This window comes from Vombatus ursinus, unplaced genomic scaffold (assembly GCF_900497805.2).
Source record: "Vombatus ursinus unplaced genomic scaffold, bare-nosed wombat genome assembly UNPS02010193.1, whole genome shotgun sequence".
NCBI lineage: Eukaryota > Metazoa > Chordata > Mammalia > Diprotodontia > Vombatidae > Vombatus > Vombatus ursinus.
In genome coordinates, this window is record NW_020949971.1 from 6,444,501 (window position 1) to 6,465,903 (window position 21,403).

Genomic DNA, 21,403 nt, shown 5'->3' on the forward strand with positions numbered 1-21,403 from the left:
TTGAACCCAGTTCATGACTCTCATGTTAAGAACTCTAGCCTCTAATCCACACTGCCGATCCAATGAGGCTTTTAATATATGTTGACCTTGACTTGGATACTCAATAGCTGTCTTCTTAGAAGTTTTGAGAGAGGGAAAAGAAATTGATTTTATGAAGTTAACTAAAAAACACCACCTGAAACGCTCACTACTTACAGTAGGTGTTCCCTAAGAGATCACAGATTATCTTCAAATCTTGAGCATGTGAGCTTTGGAAGTGGGACCTGAGGCAGAAAGTAGCTTGTGACATTTTGGGCTTTACTTCTCATCTCATCCTGTCCTCATGAAGCCCTGAGCTAACACGACCTTCATGCTTTTTTATTTTCACGTTTCCATGAACCCACATTATCAGCAGCATCAGGCCAAGAGCATTAGGCCTCAGACTTCCACATGTTTTTCTTCCTCAATCTCCTATAAACCAACCAATTAATCAAAAAGCATTTCTTAAGTGCCTACTATGCACCAAGTAGGGGCAGCTAGGTGGTGATATAATGCATAGAGCACTGGAAGACTCATCTCCCTGAGTTCAAATCTGGCCTCAGACACTTAACTAGCTGTGCAACCCAGGGTCAGTCACTTAACCCTTTTTGCCTTAGTTTCCTCATCTGCAAAATGAGCTGGAGAGGGAAATGGCAAACCACTCTAGTATTTTTGTCAAGAAAACCCCAAATGGAGTCACAAAGAGTTGGACACAACTGAAATTACTGAACAATAAAGCATATGACACTAATTCCTTTAGGAATTATTATATTACATTATTATATGTTATATATAGTATATATATATATGATACATATACTATATATTATATATATATAATAGCACTTACACAGTACTTTAAAATTTAAAAAATGCTTTACACATTTTAGCTCATCTTCAAAACAACTCTGAGAGGTAGGTGCTGCTATTATCTCTAAAACTAGGAAGGGAATATCTTTAATTCTACCTCTCATCCCTAGGATCTGCTATTCTTTAATAGACTGGACTGATTCAGGCATCATAATTCTATGTGTGAAAAATATGAGGCTGACATGGAAAGATGACTGTATTTTGTTTCTTGTTCAAAGGACTTGGATGTGAGTTCATCTTCTGTAGTCTCACCAAAAGCTTATTTGAGAAAATTCTAACAGGAGGTGGGCTGATGGGGATTTGTATCTTCCTGTTCCTCCATGGTTTTAATTTCTGCTAAGTCTGTATTTTGAAAACTTTTCATTCCACATATTGGGAGATTACTAGTTGTTGATATGGTGGCATCTATCATATACATTGGTTTTATATTTTTAGGGATCAATGTTAAGTAGCAATTGTGGGCTGTTGCTGTTTGTGACAATGGCTTGGCTCCAGAATGGTTTATTTCTTGAAATCTTAAGGATGGTTTGGGATTTTCATTGGTGGTACAGGAACTGGTCCTCTATTATAATTTATGAAAGCTATAATGATTATCACCATCTGGTTGCGTCTTTGTAGGTCTCCAATTTGCACTTGGCATATTAGGCAGCTTCTATTGCCGCAATGTATAACCTACAACCTCAACCAATGAGCCAAAAGTTCTTTAGAGATAATCTTTCTGTAACTTCTGGGGGGTAGTAACCAGAATTTGAATGAGCATCATAAATCCCTCTGTTTTTACAAATAGATTTTAATGACTCAGCTTTTGTTTGTCACAACCTTGTTGTTATATGTTGGCTGGGTCCTTGGATATCACTGATGTAGAAACCCTTTGATTCCAGCCTTGGCTCTCAGCCATTTCACAGGCCCCACCCAGAAATCAAACCTCTTTTGGCCATACAGGACAAATTTGGTGCTACATACCTGTTGTCTACCTTTAATATTGCTTTCTAGAGAGGTATGTTGTCTCCAAGAGTATTTCTGTAAATGTTTTATCTGTTTATCTTGTGCTCTCAGAACACCCATCAATCCTCTTCCTCTTTCGTGAGGAGGAAACATTCATTTTTTCCTAGCTGTGTTGGAGTGATGAGCCCTGTGTCACATTCATACTGCACTGTTCTTGTTTGATGATCTCATCAGTTCCCAAGGGTTCAAACTACCATCTCTGGACAATTCCCATATTTATTTATCCAGCTCCAGTCTCTCTCCTGAGAGCTAGTCATGTATGATCAGCTGTCTTTTTGGAAGGCATTCAACTTCATGTTCCATAGGCCTTTCAACCTCAACATATCCATAATGACATTATGAATTATCTATTATGATAATGAACTCATTACTCAGCTCTTTCCCATCCTCCTCTTCGGAGTTTTCTTATTACTGTTGAGGGTACCCCCGTTCTCCTCCCTGTTACCACAATCTGCAACTCTGATGTCACTCTTGACTCCTCACTCTCATACCTCATAGCCAATTTGTTGCCTAATCTTTTTTCTACATTCCTCCTTCACAAAATCCCTCTTCGGTGTCTGCAACTCCCCATTCCTAAAGCCTAGTTCTAGCCCCATCACCTCTTACCTGGACTACTGCATTACACCCTTTTAAATGGTCTCCCCAGTGCATAACTTGCCATACTCCAACTCATCCTCCATTCAGCTGTGAAGGTAATTTTTTCAAAGGCATACATCTTACCAGGTCACTATTGTCATCCAGGTTAATTCTAGACTCAATGAGCTCCAGGGGTTCCAAATGTAAACTTTTCTGTTTGTTACTTAAAGTTCTCTGAAACCTAGCCCATTCCTATCTTTCCAGTCTTCTTAGACTCTCCTCCCTTCCACCCACTCAATGGTCCAGCCAAAATGACTAATTTGCTTTCAGAATGAAAAGTGACACTCTCTCCCACCCCCAGCCTTTGCACTATCTGTCCCTCATGCCTGGCATGCTCTGCCCTCTCTATTCTGCCTTTTAGTGTCTTTGACTTTCTTCAAGATTTGGATCAAATCCCCCTTTCTGCAGAAGCCCTTTCCTGGTCTTCCTCACTGCTGGTGCCTATCCCTGGGGGATTATCTTTCTTCTGTATATATTCTGCATGTTCCTAGTTACTTACATGTTATCTCCCCAATTAGAATTTGTTTTCCTTAAGAGCAGGGGCTGGGATTTTTTGTTTTATTTTTGGCCATTGCTATAACTTTGGTGTTTACTCAGAGCCTGGTTTAATTGCTTGGACACCTACAGATCCATTGCTGTCCATTTTGTCATGCAAAAAGCGTGTATTAAGACTCATGTTGCATAAGTATTAATTGTTCTAAATGTGTTGCTCCCATTAAGCTTTGGCTTTAGGGTCTCAGTCAGTCAGTCCCTTACACTCAGCCTGGGGTTTCTTTGTGATAGGCTTATGATCAATGTGTCTTGAATGGAGAAGACCAAAGTTTCTGTATGTATCCCTTTCATCTATTGGTTCAAATTGACCTTCAGAGCCTTCAATTTCTATATTTTCTTGGCCCGCGTTTATAACAATAATAAGGAATCCGAATGATATTGTGATATCAAAATGTAAGCATCAGAGACCAGATTTGAACTTGAGACCTGACTCCAAGTCCAATATTCTCTCCTCTGTGCCACCTGGTTGCCTCACCTCTATGCGGGTAATACTACATTTATAAATCTAACTCCCATCTTTCTCCCGAGAGAAAAAACTTCCATCAGATGAAATTGCTCTTTCAATATGTTTTTCAAGGGAACCCTGTAACTTGATGTCATTCATATACATTACATGATGAACACAGTGCTTTGGCACGAATCCCTCTCAGACTTGAAAGCCGTACTCAGTTCTATTCAAGATAGATAACAAAGGATTTTGTGACAGGCAGAATCATGGCAAACCTAATTGCTCTTCACCTCAATATGCTGGTGGCATATTTTAAATAGAAAAGACAGTCTAGTCCACGTGGGTGTCAAATACTCTCATGTTCTCACTATACTGGGATCCATTGTACACATCTGCAGTATGTGACTGAGGAATGAGTGAGGAACCGAGTCAAAGGTTCGATGATAATGCGTTATAGCACTTTGGGGTGGCTTGGTCAATAATCACTGAATGATAATAATTTGCTTTTTATACACCAAGGACTTTGGGCTACACTCTTTTTGTTCCCCAGCTAACAGAATTTTGTTGTGTGTTTGCAGTTTCTCTTTTGAACAATACAAGTTAAGAATGCTTTGTAGTTAAATACACAAACACATAATTGGAGCAAGACAAGCATGCACTTGGAGGGGTCCCTGGTGTCCTAATCTTTCGGTAATAAAGATATGATGCCTTCTGTTCAGAATGATAAGGTCAGGCTTGCATCAGAAGACAGGCTGCCAAAGTGTTTTGCTACTAATTCAATCACTTCTGTGAGGAGCCTGAACCAGTAATTACAGATTTTCTCCATATTTGCTGCTTTCCAAGTTTTCAGAGAAGAGTTTCAGTTCTCCCTACCATCTCCCCACGTCATTCATTATGTCAATGGGGCACAGGGCTTGCTGTTTTGCGTCTGACCCAATTTGTTCTTTGTTGTACTTATTTTAAATCACTATCATCTTGTTCTTATCGTTTTCAAGAGAGGATTCTGGGACAAGCAGCTTTCCTCTCTTTTCTTTAATATTTAATATTAGACTATTGTACAGGTGGATAAAATAATGTTTTGCAATATAATAAATGCATTAAGATGTAAACACATTTAATTTGGAACTATGCCCAAAGGACCATAAAACTATGCATACCCTTTGACCTAGAAATACCACTACTAGGTCTGTATCCAAAAAGAGATAAAAAACAAAAAGGAAAAGGACCTACGTGCCCAAAAATATTTATAGCAGTCTTTGCTGGGGGCAAAGAATTGGAAATTGAGGGGATGTCCATCAATTGGGGAATGGCTGAACAAACTGTGCTATGTGATCGTGATGGAATATTATTGTGCTATAAGAAATGACGAGCAGGATGCTCTCAGAAAAACTTGGAAAGACTTACAGAAGCTGCCGAAAAGTGACATGCACTGTGTACAAAGCAACAGCAATATTGTTAGATGATCATCTGTGAATGGCTTGGCTATTCTCAGCAACACAATGATCCAAAACAACTCTGAAGGACTTGTGATGAAAAATTCGATCTATCCCCAGAAAAAAGAACTGATTGAAGCATACTTCTTTTACTTTATTTTTTCTTGAGTTTTTTGTCTGTTTTCTTTCACAACATGACTAACATGGAGATACGTTTTCCATGACTACACATATATAATATATATTGAAAGCTTAACTTCTCAATGAGGAGGTGGAGAGGGAGGAGGGGAGAGAATTTGGAACTCAAAGTTTTAAAAATGAATGTTGAGATTGTTTTACATGACTATGTCCAAAGGGCTATAAAAGTGTGCATACCCTTTGACCTAGTAATAGCACTTTGAGGGCTATATCCCAAAGAGAACATACAAAGGACCTTCATGGACAAAAATATTCATAGCAGCTCTTTTTGTGGTGGCAAAGAATTGGAAATTGAGAGGATGCCCATCAATTGGGGAATGGCTGAGCAAGTTGTGGTATATGAATGTGATGGAATACTATTGTGCTATGAGAAATGATGAGCAGGCAGACTTCAGAAAAACCTGGAAAGACTGGTATGGTCTGATGCTGAGTGAAGTGAGCAGAACCAGGAGAACACTGTGCACAGTAACAGCCACATTGTGCAATGGCTAACTTTGACAGATTTAGCCCTTCTCAGCAACACAAGATCTGAGACATCTCCAAAAGTTCTCGTGATGGAAAATGCTATCCACATCCAAAGAAAGAACTATGGAATTTGAATACAGATTGAAGCATGCTATATGCTATTTTTCTCTTCTGTTTTGTTTTCTCTTTCTTGTGGTTCTTCCTATTGATTCTAATTTTTCCTTACAACATGACTAATGTGAAAATTAAAAAAAACTGTTTTACATGTAATTGGGGAAAAATAAAATACTAAAAAAATATGTAAGCTCATCCTCTGCAGGCTCCTGAAAAGCATCCTTGGTGCAAAGAGAGGAGCAGACAGGGTCACGGGAATGTCTACATACTGTGCCTTGTTCTCGAAACCTGTAGAGAGGTTTTGATCTCCTTTCCTTGGCCTTGTCTGGCTGACTACCTTCTAATGCCTTTCAATCCACATAGGTAGGAGATTGTGAGCATTTGGGATGGTGACCTCTATTTAAGACATTCTCAGATTTTCATGAATTAATGCTGCATCTGTGGTTTTTCTGTTCTGTCCAGTCTGTGATAATCAAGCTGGTTGACAATTCTAGGATATTGTGATGTCTGTATTTGAGAGATTACATTATCTGTCAGCCCATGAAAGTTACATGACCAAGTCATGACTTGCTGGTATTTAGTAGCTTCTATATTTTTATAGCAGTTAGGTGGCATGTGCGACCCTAGGCAAGTCACTTGACCCTGTTTGCCTCAGTTTCATCTGTAAAATGAGTTGGAGAAGGAAATGGCAAACCAATCCAGTATCTCTACCAAGAAAAGCCTGAATGGGGTCACAAAAAATCAGACATGACTGAAAAACAACTGAATAACAAAGAATTTTTATAATCAATCAACAAGCATTTATCAAATATCTACTATGTGCCAGACACTGTGCTGAGCACTAGGGATACAGGAGTGAATTACACTCCAATGGGGGGAGCCTGCAGTTGGGTGTTGCATAGTTGCTACAATTTCCTCACATCATTTGCATTGATTATTAAGTCAAAGGTCCTTCAGGATAACCATCCTGTAATTTCTAGTGACAATAACTTGGTCCTGAACTCCTATCATAAGCTCCTCCAGTTCCACAAAGAAATCCACACAACTCAGTCATTTGTCCCATTCTTTTTTGATGCTTCTTTTGTTCCTATGATCTGATATTTCCAGGTTTAATATTTTACATACAATATCTCATTTGAGCCTAATAATAACCCTATGATATAGGGTCAATGCTATGATTATCTCCATTTTATAGATGAGGAAATAGAGGCTTAAGAAGGGAAAGTGATTTGTTCAGGGTCAAACCACTTCTAAGGGTCTGGGGAGGAATCCAAACCCAGGCTTTCCTGCTTCCAAGTTCATTAGGCATTCCGTGTTCCCTCTTTGATCTTTTGGTCCCCAGCCTTACACCACAATGGCTCTAACACCAGTGATTTGAAAGATTCTAATGTGGGACAAAAAGATAAAAGCAGACTACAGTACTTCATGCAGAGATAGTCCTTAAAATGAAATTGTTCACAAAATAAGCAAATGTAATACTTAACCAGTTTTTTGCATATGCTCAATAGAAATTCAGATTTTTTTTTACCTTGTTACAGCATCCGCTGATTTTTCCAAGTCCTCAAACTCCATGTGAAACACTCTAGAAAATGAATCCTGAAAACACAAAAATGCATCATGGATGGTTGGTGTATCTTCTACTATGATGAAAACCAAACTGGCAAAACATACGAGTCACTTCTGCCTCAGAATATATCACAGGCAGTTACTGAACTTTCCTTTTCTTTCAGACTAATTTGACTGGGCATTCACCTCCCTGGCATATTTCCAGCTTACCTGAAGGCTGGAATTCTTATGGATGACACAGGCCAAACAGGTAGACCAGAGATCCCTGAAATTTCTATCATTATTACCCAATCCCTTCCTCTTTAGAATTCCAATTTCGGCATTCACTAGTCTTTTTCCCCCTCCTTTGCTATAGCAATTGAAGTTTTTTTTGGTTGTCTCTCAGGGTGTCCAATATATGCTTGTTTTAGACAATCTCCCATAATCTTGCTTCCAAAGCCTCAGCTGTTAATTTTGACTTGCCATTTCTTTGGCACTTCAGAAATGGGAAATTGTTCCAACTAGAATTTTGTGGTTGATCACGGCACTAGGCAGCACTTTTCAAAATGAAGCAAAATGAAGTGAGACATAGCAACATATGATGGAGGGAGTATTCCAGTGGTATCTCCCCAAGAGACCTTAGACGAGAGCATGTTACCATGATAGGGATCGGTGAGTCAAGAAATCATTAAGGTGGACTGAAATGTATTGAGATATTCTAACAGTGTGAGCCCAAGCATAACAAGCATGGATGTGGAGAGGGTGACCCATTGGCCATAGGCCATTAGTAGATTCTGATGGATGCTTCAGAAGCATGCAACACTACAATTATCCCTCATTCAAGCACACAGAGAGTTTCAAAACTGTTGGAAAATAGAAAATGATTTCATAGAAAGAGTGGTATGGCCAAGTTTTCTGGTATAATCCCATCTGCTGAACATGGGTTTCATTCTACCAATGTCAATTCTTTCATCTCCAGCACTCTCCCATACCTCCAGGGAAGGGAAAACAGGGACAAGACCTATCCCTGATATCCTAATGACCTGATTTTATTGGTATTAGGGAATTCCTGGATGAGGAAACTCCCTCGACCAATGAAGGTCGACATCTCTGCAACTTTACATCTTAGAGAGCTGCCTCGGTCGCTGAGAGGTTCAGAGACTTTCTCAGGGTCACACAGGCAGCAGGTGTCAAGACATGGAAGCTTGAAGCCAGGGCTTCCTGACTGCAAGGCTAGCTTTCTATCCATTGTGCAACACTGCCTCTCACAAGGTAAATGGAAGTCTGTGATGATGATTCTGCGCATGGGGATACTTTTTTTCATTTTTTTTTCTTTTTTTCTTCATTTAATTCCATGGTAATACCTTCTGAATCATCAAAGAAAATGTGAAATTTATACTAAATGCATTTTAAGAATGACTTTTTATTATACTCTAATCAAAGAACAATCCCCATATAAATAGTCCTCAATTTACAAAAACTCCCAGCTGACAAATGGCAGGTGAAGGTGATTAGAAATGGCCACTCCCTTTCCCCCTCAGCTCTCCCCTTATCCTTCCACTGTGGAAAATACCCAGAGGTGTTAGAGAACCCATAGATTCAGAAATAGGAACAATGTGGAGGGACAGACCCTGAAAGAAGGTGCCCAGGCAGGGATGGGAGATTGAGAGCTGGAGGTCTTTGGGCCCGATTCCTTCATTTTACACATTAGGAAACAGGGAGGGGAAGTGACTTGCCCAGGGTCATGCAGCTAGTAAGTACCTGAGGCTGGTTTTGAAGTTAGGTCTGCCTGATTCCAGGAAGCTGGGTGGAACAGTGGCTAGCAAGCTGCCCCTGGAGTCAGGAAGACTCATCTTCCTGAGTTCAAATCTGAATTTAGACACTTACTAGCTATGTGACCTTAGGCAAGTCACTTAACCTCATTTGTCTCAGTTTCCTCATCTGTAGAATGAGCTGAAGAAGGAAATGGCAAACTGCTCTAGTATCTCTGCCAAGAAAACCCCAAATAGGGTGGTGAGAAGTCAGACAAAAGCAACAATTTCCTGATTCCAGGTTCCCTGTCCTCTCCACTATTTCATCTTTCTTCTATAATGTGGGGTACCTGCACCTGCGGTTTTATGTGATGGACCCCAAACATCTTGCCTCCTAAAAGCCTGAAGCTTTTCTTCAGCCTGTAACAGAACTCAGGAGACCAAGAGTTATTGTTACATTGGCATGAAAAAGCATTCTCCCTTAAAAAATGTAGCCCTCCTGGAGAAAGAGAAGATGCTACAATGGGCATCTTAGACACCAGTGCCAGCAATCCTTTACAGGGAATGGGAATTTTGATCATTAGGTGATAATTTTAGAACACGGAGCCACTCCCAAGGTACAGCTCTTACCTATTTTCAAATATAAATTACTGAACAATTTTTAGCAATATTCAAAGGAGAGAGTGAATACTATGATCCCCTTTTTTCCTTCTTTGCACATTTTCCTGGCATTAGACCAGCACTTAAGTAGTACAGTGGGAAAGGCACTAGACTGAGAGGCAGAAGGTGGGTCACTAACTGACTCTGAAATCTTAAAGTCTTCCCTTTCTCTCCCTGGGTCTCAGTTTCCTTTGCTATAAAATGAAGCGGTCCGACTCCAGTATTTGAGATGGCTTCCAAATATAAATATTCCAGGACTCTGGGAATCTAGAAGTTAGTTAGGGTCTGTGTCAGGAGCTTACGGGAGCAGGTGGGTAGTGACAGCCCAGGGCAAGAACAGAAAAAAGATGGTGGGAAGGTGCCCCAAACCACCTTTGGTCATCTGGAAATTTTGCTTAGTATTCAAGAGAGGGATAGGAAACTCTTCTCCTTTCTTTTCCTTCCTTCCTGACTATACCACACCATCCATCACTAGTAAAATAGTTTATGGACTGGTCTGGTAATTGAATCACCTTTATCATTGTTTCTATAGGAAAATGTTTATTTCAGTTCCAAACAACTGATTTACAAGATAACTAAGATCTCAAACCATCATGACCCACCCGTGATTTTTGAAGGTTTCCTCTCTGACCTCTCTCTCTCTCTCTCTCTCCCTCTCTTTCGCTCTTCTCCTCTCTCCTTTCTTCTCTCTCTCCATCTCTCTCTTTCTTTCTCTCTCCTTCCCCTCCCCCCCAAATTTACATTAAAGTCTCCACTTTTACTTACCAAGATAGTCAAGTCCTTGATTCTGCTCCAGTCCACCATGCCACTGCCATATGGATTCCACATTAGGGTCTATTGCAAGGGGTGACTTGGAGGTGGGAAAGGTAGGGAGGAAGAACAAAAAGAAAGCCAAGGCTGGTACTTACCGAGCAATCTTCATCCACTATAAAGATTGTGCATTTCTGCACCTGCATGAAGGCAATGATGGTAGCTGCGATCTTCTTTAGAATCACTTCCAAGGACTGCTGCTCTTCAAAGATCAAGCTGGCAAGGTCCAGCAGCACCTGGGCAGAGATCAGTCACAGCTTTGGGATCAGAGGATGATTTCAGTGCCCCTACAAGTAGTCATGAGCACCGCACCCTGTACCGAGGATGACCATTTGGTCACACCACAACCCTCAACAAGAGCTGTGTCTGCAACTGCTGTAGAGATATTTGAAATGCAGGGGGTGGGGAGTGGGAAAGAGACAGCATGGCATAGTGGATAAGGAGCTGCACTTGGAGCTGGGAAGATCTGAGTTCAAGTCCTGTCTCTGATATATACTTACTTTGTGACCCTAGACAAGTCACTTAACCGGTTTGCCTTCAGGGCAAATCTTTCAGATTATAAATTGCAGAGAAGATGCTGACCTGCATTTGTAGAACTCTCCTGGAAGCTCCCAGTACCAATGAAATCCCAACTTTGGTCTCTATTCTTATCCCTAAAAGACAATGGCAGCAGTGCATGTTTGCCAACTGGTAGAGATATTGTTGGCTATTTGGAAATGTGGGGAATCATCATCCAGATAAGATGATTTTATCGCTAGTCAGTGTGGTGAAGCAAGAAGTCAGTTAAGTAGCAGTTACTAAGCACTTACTATGGGTCAAGCACAGGATTTCAAGCCAGGAACCTACCTCAGAATTCCACTTCTAATATTTACAGGCTACATGGCCTTGGACAAGATCTTTCCCTTCTCTGGGTCTCAGCTTCCCCCACTGGGGGATGAGGGGCTTGTATTAGGTGGTGCTAAAGGGACTTCTAGATCTACAGTCTATAACTTTACTAGAGATTGCTCACCAGCCAATGACTTTCAAAGGGTCCTTCTGTGTTTTCTTTGACAATTCAAGAATCTAGTTAATATAAACCTAATTGTGATAGGTCAAGAAAGCTCAAGGTTTTTAGACATAAAAGGACAAGCAAGGCCAAAGAAGCTATTCATTCCTTTCAAGGGAACTCAATAAGGACATGCTCAAGATATCTGCTTAGGAATATTAGGAGACACAAGCTAGGGAACAACAAAATGTTTCTAGAATCCATATTCCTGCATTAAGTCAACAAATATTTAATGATCCCCTAACTCTGTGCAGGAAAGGACAGAGAAAGACTAGACAAAGATACTACTTTCACGGAGCACTTTCAGTCTATCAGGGGAGAGAAAACATACATACATACATACATACACACATGAATGCATGCATGCATGCATATGCATAACTGCAAATTAAGATAGAAAGCAAAAGTAGATCAGGGTTAAATCGAAGTCAGAGCACCCTAGGAATGTAGAGAAGGAGAACTTATTTTCAGGTGGAAGTCAAAGAAAGGTGTTTAACAAGTTTCTCATAAAACAAAGACATTCACCTGAAATACACAAAGGCAGAAGCAATTATCTTTTGCACATTCCCCTTTCAAATACTGTTTATGGAATGAGCAGGCAGATTTCAGAAAAATCTGGAAAAACTTACATGAACTGATGCTGAGTGAAGTGAACAGAACCAGGAGAACATTGTAAATATTAACAGCAACATTGTATGACGATCAGCTAGGATAAACTTAGCTCTACTCAGCAATACAATGATCTAAAACAATTCCAAGACTTGTGATGGAAAATGCTATCCACATCCAGAGAAAAAACTATGGAGTCTGAATGCAGATCAAAGCAGACTATTTTCACTTTTTTTTTATTTTTCTTTCTCATGGTTTTTCCCTTCTGTTTTGACTCTTCTTTCACAACATGACTAATATGGAAATATGTTTAACATGATTGTACATGTATAACCTAAATTAGATTGCTTGTTATCTTATGGAGGGGGGGAGAGAAGGGAAAGAGGGAGAAAAATTTGGAACTCAAAATCTTACAAAAATGAATGTTGAAAACTATCTTTACATGTAATTGGAAAAAATACTATTAAGTGCAAAAAATATTGTTTATGATTCTAGATCAGGGTATGTCACTTCAGCGACATGAACTCATTGTTGGGATTTTGTACTGGTAAACAGCAACATCCATCCCCATCTCCACATGCTGGGCAATGCCTGTCCATGTCATCCCATGCGGTTTGCCAATGCTCTGGAGTCCCACCTTTAGGTTTTCTTCCATTCTGTGGATGACATCATGGTGTGCATCTTATACTTCCTTACTCTCACCATCAGCAGTATACCTCCTTTTCCAAATACATATTTCATGGCTGATAACCTTTATAGCATTTTTTATGTGTAGATCATCATTAGAAATAATCTGTGAGCTACTTATACCTGCCAATAGTCTCTCCTTTGCCCTTTGGGTCACTTGCAACTTTAGAGACCATGGTTTTCTAAAGTCCATAATCAGACAACATCACTAGGAAGACATTGGTATTAAAAAATGGGATTTTGTTTCGGGAATCAGGTTGGGATTACCGAAAGCACTGAGATATTTCCTAAATGCAATCCAGCCTAATCCCTTTGCCTGTTTGATTCTGGATATAGCTTACCATCTACTGAAAGTACCAGTCCTGACTTCATGCACTCTTACACTAACCAATGCAGATTGGCCATCTAACTGCATGTCAAAGTCTGGACAATATGCAGCATCCATTTGGTTTTTCTTGTATGGATAGTTAGGTCAATCTCTTTTGAGTAATTCCAGATCTCAATGAGAAAGACATAAAATGTTCTGGAACTTCATGAAATTAGCAACATACCACATGCCAATAAAAGCATCTCCAAGACCTCTCCATTTGGAGGAAATTCTTTATACTTTGTATAGGACATCCTACATGACTGTGGCCAATCTCTTGCCAAGTATATATCTCTTATTTTCTTTTTCAATTGACTTTAATAATCAAAAAGTAGTCAAGAAAATTCGCTCTATGGTTGTATTTAAAATGGGATTTTTTATGATCTTACAATATGCATTAGAGACTTCTTGTCAGGGGAAAGCCTTCAAGGCTTTTTTTTTTTTTACTTAAATTTACTCTACAGAGCTTTTTTTGGTAATAAAACAGAACACATAGTAGGATATTTCTTCTATCTGGCCATAACTTCCTTTCTTTCATCTCTCTCCCTTTGTCTCATCCTTCTAAGACTTAGTCTCCACTGTGACCAGAAACTCTAGTCATTTCCTCCCTCTTTGCTTTCCTAGGCCATTACTTCTGCTCTTATCTGATTTTTCTTCCTTCAAAGTCTTGACCAATAGTTAACCAGTTCAATGTCATACTGTCCTCCACCTTTGAGTCTATTGGCCTATCAGAAGATTTTTTTTGTTATTGAGTCATTTCAGTTGTGTCTGCTTTTTTATGACCCCATTTGGGGTTTTCTTGGCAAAGATACTGGAGTGGTTTGTCATTTATTTCTCTAGCCCATATAGATGGGGTAAACAGGGTCACATAGCTAGTAAATATCTGAGGCCAGATTTGAACTCATGAAGATAAGTCTTCCTTATTCCAAACCCAGTGCTCTACCCACTGTGTCACCTAGCTGTCCATCAGAAGATTACAAGATTGTAGATTTAGAGCTAGAAGAAATTGGAAAAGCTATGTCCATCAATCAACACTCCTCTTTGGCTACCATTCCCCTATACATGTTGTTTTCCTTTATTAGAATGTAAGGTCTTTGAGGACAAGAATTCTCTTGATTGCTAGTATTTGTATCTACAGGGCTTAGCACAGTGCTTGGCACATGATAAGCTTTAAATCCATCCACCATCCATCTATCTACCTATCCATCCATTCATCCATCCATCCATCTACCCACCCATCCATCCATTCATCCATCCCTTTAACTCTGTGTATTATGTGATACTATTGGCTATTTCCCGTCTTCTTAGAGAGCTTCTCCTCCCTTGGTTTTTGGCACTGTTATTTTCTGGTTTTCCTTCTATCTGTCTGGTCATTCTTTCTTGGTCTCCTTTGGAGGATTATTATCATTATACTTAACTTTCACAGTCATTTTCTCAATATGCTGCCTATACTCTGGCTATCGGGTCTGTCCTTGGGTCTCTTAGTGTCTGTTGGTGAGCTTTTGTCCTGCCCAGAATCAGACGTCCATGTGACTTCCTGGCCATCTCACCACCATGCTGTTTATACTCCAACCATCACCTTCATCCCCCCCCCCCCAGTGGAAGTACTCTGCCCTTGGGTTGTCCAGTTCTACCAGGTGAGTTTTGACCTTATCTTGCTTGGAGCCAAGGCTCCATGTTATTTCTCATCCATACCACAGCACAGCATGTGCCTCTCCCCCTTTCCAGCTTCCCTTTATATGTTATCTTCATCCTTTGAGGGCAGGATCTATCTTGCTTGCTTACACTTGTATGGTCCAAGTTTAGCACAGCACCTGGCACATAGTTAAGTGCATAAGAAATACTTCATTTACCTACCCACAAAAGGGTGGGTATAGTCCCAGTGGTCTGTCCAGGATCTGCATCTCTTCTTTCTCTAGAATATGTCTTATCTCATCACCTTTCATGGGTTCAATTATCATCTCTATGCAGAAGAATCCAACACCCGTATAATCAACCTTAGTCTCTCTCTTGAGCTCCAGACCTACATCAGCAACTATCTTCTGGATATTTCAAACCAGATGACTTATAGATGTCCCACATTCACTCCATCTAAAATAGAACTCATTATCTTTTTCACAAAACCTACTCTTCTACACTTCTCTATTTTTGCCATCTCACTATGCTTCCAGTTACTCAACTTCAAAACCCAGAAGCCAAGACTTCATTCTCCTTCTTTCCTTACATCTAATCAGTAGCCATGTGGTCAATGGCACCTCCATGACATATTTTGCATCTATCTTCTCTCCAGATACTAAAAGCATTTCATCATCACTTCTTGCCTGGAGACAAGTGCCTTCTAATTGGCTTCCCTGCCTCTATTACACATCTGCTGCCAACTTGGTATTCTCAGTATACTTTTTTTAAATGGATTTTTATTGTTATCTTTTTTTACAGCACCTGCATGTCTCCTATGTGCTTCCTCCTTCCAAATGAGTCATCCTTTATAATAAAGAATAAAAAAGAAAAAGAAAAAAAAAGTCTGCAAAACTAAAAGATTGACCGAGCCTGACATTATTATATACAGTGCTCCACATCTGGAGGCCCCCACTTCTGCAAAGGAGCAGGGACAGTTGTCCCATCTGCCTTTTCCGGAGTCAAGCTCAGCCATTATCATTTGGCCACACTTGGTTCTGATTGTTTTCATGTGGTTTTCTTTTCTCTTTCCATAGCTGCAGTCACACTGTGTCTATTGCTTTCATGGTTCTGCTGACTACAGCTTGAAACTTCTAAAGTACAGGTCTGATCAAAAGTCTCTCCTGCTCCAGAATCTCCAAGGGCTCCTTCTCTCTTATACTCATGAGAAGAAATGAAAAAATACCTCAAATGAATCACCCTGTCTCATAAAAGATGGCTGTTCAGTCGTCATCTTCTGAAACACTAGAGGAGAGCGTCATCATTCACCGGCTTCTTTCTAGTTCTTTAATTTGGCAAAGTGTATCGGATGTACTGACTCACTTGATCCTCACAGCAGCTGTATGAGTTACGTGCCACAGAAATTCCAATCTCCATTTTACAGATAAAGAAAGTGAGAGCTAGGGAGATGAAATGACTGACCCAGGGTGACACAATAAGTAAGGGCAGGGGTAGGATTTGAATCCATGTCCTCCTTACTCCAGGGCTGGCTCCATCTGCCATGCCAGGCTGTATTTCCGTGAATACAAAAATCCATCATTTGTTCCCAACACTAAATGCATAGTATAGCAACCTATGTTTCTTTATAAAATTTATCCATTGATTCTCTTTCAATTCTTCTGGTTACATTAAGGATAAAACATCAACTGGGTGTTAATCTTTATTATAGCCTAGACTCTGATTGCATATAAATGTTCTCTTAATAGGAGGGAGAGCTCCTGGCTTAGGGTGTAGTTGGATTTTCAGGGGATCATGGATTGACTCATTCATTCGATAAACATTTGTTAGGCTCCTGCTATGTGTCAGGAACTATTCTAAGCACTGGTGATAGAAAGACAGTCCCTGCCTTCATGGAGCTTATAATATAATGGGGATCAAGTTGGGTAAGGGATAGGGGAGGGGCTGTACCCCAGAAAACCAAGAACAGTAAAATGCATGATGGACAGTCAAGAGAAGGAGGATGCATTTTGAGCTGTGGTACTGCCTTCAACAGAAATATCAAAGTTAAAAAGAAATATAAAAATTCAGAAATATAAAATATATGGAAATATAAAAGTTCAAAGGAGGGATGGGTTTGGGAATGTACAAAATATTGAACATTCTGAGTTTGAAATGTGGAAAGGGCATCTGGCAGGAAATGACCATTGGGGAGGATATGATGAAGGACTGGAGTTCAAGAGAGAGAGGATTATTACATTTGGGAGTCATGTGCATGGACGGGGTAATTGAAACCATAGGAATGGATCACAAAGAGGAAGGGTAATGGAGAGAGAGAGAGAGAGACAGAGACAGAGACAGAGACAGAGAGACAGAGACATAGGCAGAGGGAGAGATTGAGACAGAGATGGAGGTGAAGATGGAGAGATAAAGAAAGAGGGGGGGAATTACTGGGACCAGGACAGAGTCTGGGGGGTTCCATATTATTGGGAGGGGGTAATTAGTATTCAGCAAAGGAACATGAAGAGAAATCAAACTGAGAGTTCAAAACTAGGAAAGAGGTCTTTATTGAGGGAAAAGAGACTATTAGGGAGGAGCAGATAGGCAACAGTATCAAAAAACACCAGAGAGATCAAGGACTTTTAAAGGTCAATGAATTTAGCAAATAAGAGATCATTGGTAACAAAAGATTAGAAGGATTGTGGAAAGATAGGCACACTATTGCACTGTAGAAATTGTAGGTGGGTCTACTCATTCTAGAAAGCAAAGCAACCAAACTGTCCATATCCTATGACCCAGAGATCCCTCTGAAAGAAATATACCAGCAGAAAATCAATAATCCTTCTTGATATTGAATTCGATACTCTGGACCACTCTGGATAGTCTCTCTTTTTAGTTTTCATGATACAGCTCTCTCTTGGTTCTCCTCCTACCTATCTGACCATGCCTTCTCAGTCTCCTTTGCTAGATCATCATTTGTCATGCTTCTTAACTGTGGGTGTTCTCCAAGGTTCTCTCCTAGGCTTTCTTGTCTTTTCCCTCTTTGTAATCTCATTAGACGCTGTGTATTTATTCTCCCTATTTAGATGACTCACAGATCTATCTCTTTCTGCCTGTCTATATCATCTCTTTATCTACATCTGTTTACAGCATCTATCTACCTATAGCTGTCTATATCATCTAACTCTTCTGTCTATATCATCTATCTATATCTGTCTATATCATCTCTCTGTCTGTCTACTATCTATCTATCTATCTATCTATCTATCTATCTATCTATCTATCTATCTATCTATCTATCTATCTATCTATCTATGTCCCATCAGTTGCTCCCCTGAGCATCAGTCCTACATTACCAATTGCCTATTGGGACATTTCAAAGTGGATGTCCTAGAGACATCTTAAACCCAACATGTCCAAAACTGAACTCATTATCTTCCCCCCTCCCAATCTTTCTCTCTCCCAAACTTCCCTATTTCTGTTGAAGGCACAACCATCCTTCTAGTCTCCTGGGTTTGTAACCTTGGCATTATTCTCAACTCTTCACTTTCCTGCTCCCTCACCCCATATATTCAGTAATTTGGCAAATTTTGCTGTTTCTAATTCATTACACCTCTCGCCTTCAATCCCTTCTCTGTGTTCACATAACTGTCACCTTATTTCAAGACCTCGTCACCCCTCATTAGCCTCCCTGTCTCTTCTTTCACCACTTCAGTCCATCCTTTTCATGCAGCTGCTGAAGAAATTTTCCATAGGCTCAGAACTGACTATGTCGCTCTTCTAAACCAACTCCACCTACTTCCCATTTCCTCTAGGATAAAACATAAACTCTTCTGTTTAGTTTCAAAAGTCCTACCAACCTGGCTCCAGTGTAATGCTAGAAGGGTTGTGGAAAGATGGACGCACTTTCAGCCATGCTGGATAGTACTGGCTGTATTATAAAATTACAGCTAGAAGAGACCTCATTGGCCATGTGGTCCAAACTCCTTATTCTACAGTTGAGGAAACTGAGGCTCAGAGAGATTAAGTGACTGGCCCAGGGACACACAGCTAGCAAAGGTCAGAGGCAGGATTTGAACCCAGGTCTTCTTGGCCCTGAGTCTGGTGATTTATCCACTACACCATATCTCTAAGTTCCTGTTTAGTTCTGTGCCCTATAGGTATACTGTACATACCAGTATATACCAATATATTGGTATATAGTGTACCAGTGCACCTATTTGGCCAAATTGGCCACAATGTCACATTCCATAAACACATCTAAGTTCCTCCAATCTTTTAATTATACATGCTGGGCTTACCTGGTTCCGTTTGTTCTCCAAGAGTGAAGTCTCATACAATTGGGCATTGTGGAGAACAATCCCACAGAACGCCAGGTAAGCAGCAAAATCCTGGAGAGACAGAAGACAATGACAAAAGGATACTGAAATAGCCACTGAGTTCTTTCATCATTCTTGAGTGACATAAAGCCATTAGGGAGAGGTATTTGCTTTCAATCACTTCCTGTCAGAAACACATGCAAAATAAAATAGCAGTACTAGTAGAATCTAACAGTACCATTAAGTACTTAAAGATGCACAGGATATCCCCACCATTGTTTGAGCCTATGGACTTCTTCAACATAGAATCCACAGTAACACACAAAAGATTCATTTGAAGACCTAAGTGCTTATATGACTTTACTAATGTCATTGGATTACCATGGTGAAGATACCATCTTCATTATTATATTTTATCACTGCTGAAGTGAAAAGGGATATAGGATTTTGCATAAGGGAGCATGGACTCATTACCAGAGCTGTTGTAGGCAAATATATCTATATATATATAAATATAAATATATATATAGGCTTGAGAATGCCAGATCTATAGAGAAGTGGTCATGGCATAGTGGAGAGTGAAATGGTCTCAGTCAGAAAGACCTGGATTGGAGTCCTATCTCCAAAACAAATTTGTAGTAGGACCCTAGCCAAGTCATGTTACTTCTGAGGGCCCCCAGGCAATATTCTAAGCTGCAGAGAAGGTGCTACCCAGCAAAGGAAGAGGGAGCTTCCTCTTCTAGGAGTTTCCAATGTCAATGAAATTACAAATCCCACCTCCATCCCTGTCCACAGATAAACTACTGGATTCAGGGAAGATTAGCTTATGTTCTGGGCTTCTTGAATCTTTTGAGACTGACATCATGGATAGTAGTCAAAATGTGCTTTGCTAAAATGCCCTGTAGATCATTGTTAGACAAAGTTTAGGGCTAGCTAGGCTGTTCCTGCAACTCACAAGGGTTTCTGGGTGTGTGTGTTCTCAGATAGGCAGAAAGGGTGTTCTGAGCTGATTCTACATTTGGAGGAAATGAGCCATAAGAAAGAACTTGACTGCTGTTCTTTCCACCAGACATTCCAAGTGCTGAGCCTGAATTCCCACTTTGGCACCCCGATGTCTGTGGAAAAAGTTTATAAAACAGTCTTAAAGTTGCTTCACCATTGAGGCAATTCCAAACTTTCTTCCCAGAGTCCTAAATTTGGAGTGGATCTTACAGGGATTTTTATTCAGGGGCCTAATTTCTTTTCACCAGTGATGTAAGCTAAATAACATCATTAAAAGACCATAAGCAGTCCTTTGTGTAGTCTTAGCACTTATAGGGGCTGCCATTTTGATAGTCTTGAAAGTGTGACCTCATGTGACCTCAAATAAGGAACTTTTTGTAATCCTAATGGTGTACCAGTGCCCAAGCAATAACACAGATCCTGTCCATTCAGGACTTCTAATGTCCACAATCCAAAGAAAGGCAAATCATCCATCAACTTTGACCCCCCTCCCTCTAGCCCCATCAATTCCAAGGCTAGCATTGACTCTAGCACCTGATTGCCTCCAATGAGAAGAAAACTCATCCATAAATGACTTGAAAACAAATATACTGTTCATGTTCATACCTTTTCATCTTTTTCCGTGAATGTGCCGCCATTTTCAGATTTCTTGTTGATGGCCTGGGCCACACCAACAACCTGATGTAAAAAAAAGGAAAGATATAATGGCCACTTTTCTCAGTCATTTCATCTTATCTTTCAAACTTTAGCCAGAGGAATCAGTGATGGGAGCTTTATTGGCTCTTCTTTTTAAAATAACTTTTGAATTAATTTCTTAGGACTTTTTGCAACATTTAAACTCAAAGCTGTTCCTCTAAATTTTGATCCTAAGCCATGAAGTCTAGATGGAATACATCTCCTTTACCATGATTACAAAACTCTTGATTTCAATGACATCAAAAGTCTGTGACGTCACCTGTATTGGCACTCCCATGACCAACACATAAAGTACCCCTATAATCGATTACTAGACTACTAGCTGGTCATTTTGAGATGCTAAAACCAATTTCCCTCCACTCCACAAAGAATCCCCCGGGAGTTAGTCTCCAGGTACTGAGTCTTTCTGACCTCAGCTACATTTGTCCTTGGTTGTCTTGGCTGCAGTGAGTAATTTGGCAGGATCAGCCTAAGTTTGTGTTGGTTTATATTGCTGGCATGGTCTTCCAGAGCCTTAAGGCCTTTCTATAACATGACAGGCGCCCTAGGGTAGAGGTGAAGA

At 40.1% G+C, this 21,403-nt stretch overlaps 1 protein-coding gene across 4 annotated transcripts in view; it reads right to left on the reverse strand.

The window, feature by feature from the left end:
- The window catches only part of PDE5A (phosphodiesterase 5A), a 186,235-nt gene that overhangs the window by 89,516 nt on the left and 75,316 nt on the right, over positions 1 to 21,403 (reverse strand). For all 4 annotated transcript variants that reach the window (XM_027853712.1, XM_027853715.1, XM_027853714.1 and 1 more), the window contains exons 4-7: positions 20,752 to 20,823; positions 19,126 to 19,215; positions 10,604 to 10,741; positions 7,268 to 7,335 (exon numbers count right to left, since the gene is read on the reverse strand). In XM_027853712.1, coding sequence (XP_027709513.1) covers positions 7,268 to 7,335; positions 10,604 to 10,741; positions 19,126 to 19,215; positions 20,752 to 20,823 — 368 coding nt within the window. The remainder of the gene's footprint in view (positions 1 to 7,267; positions 7,336 to 10,603; positions 10,742 to 19,125; positions 19,216 to 20,751; positions 20,824 to 21,403) is intronic.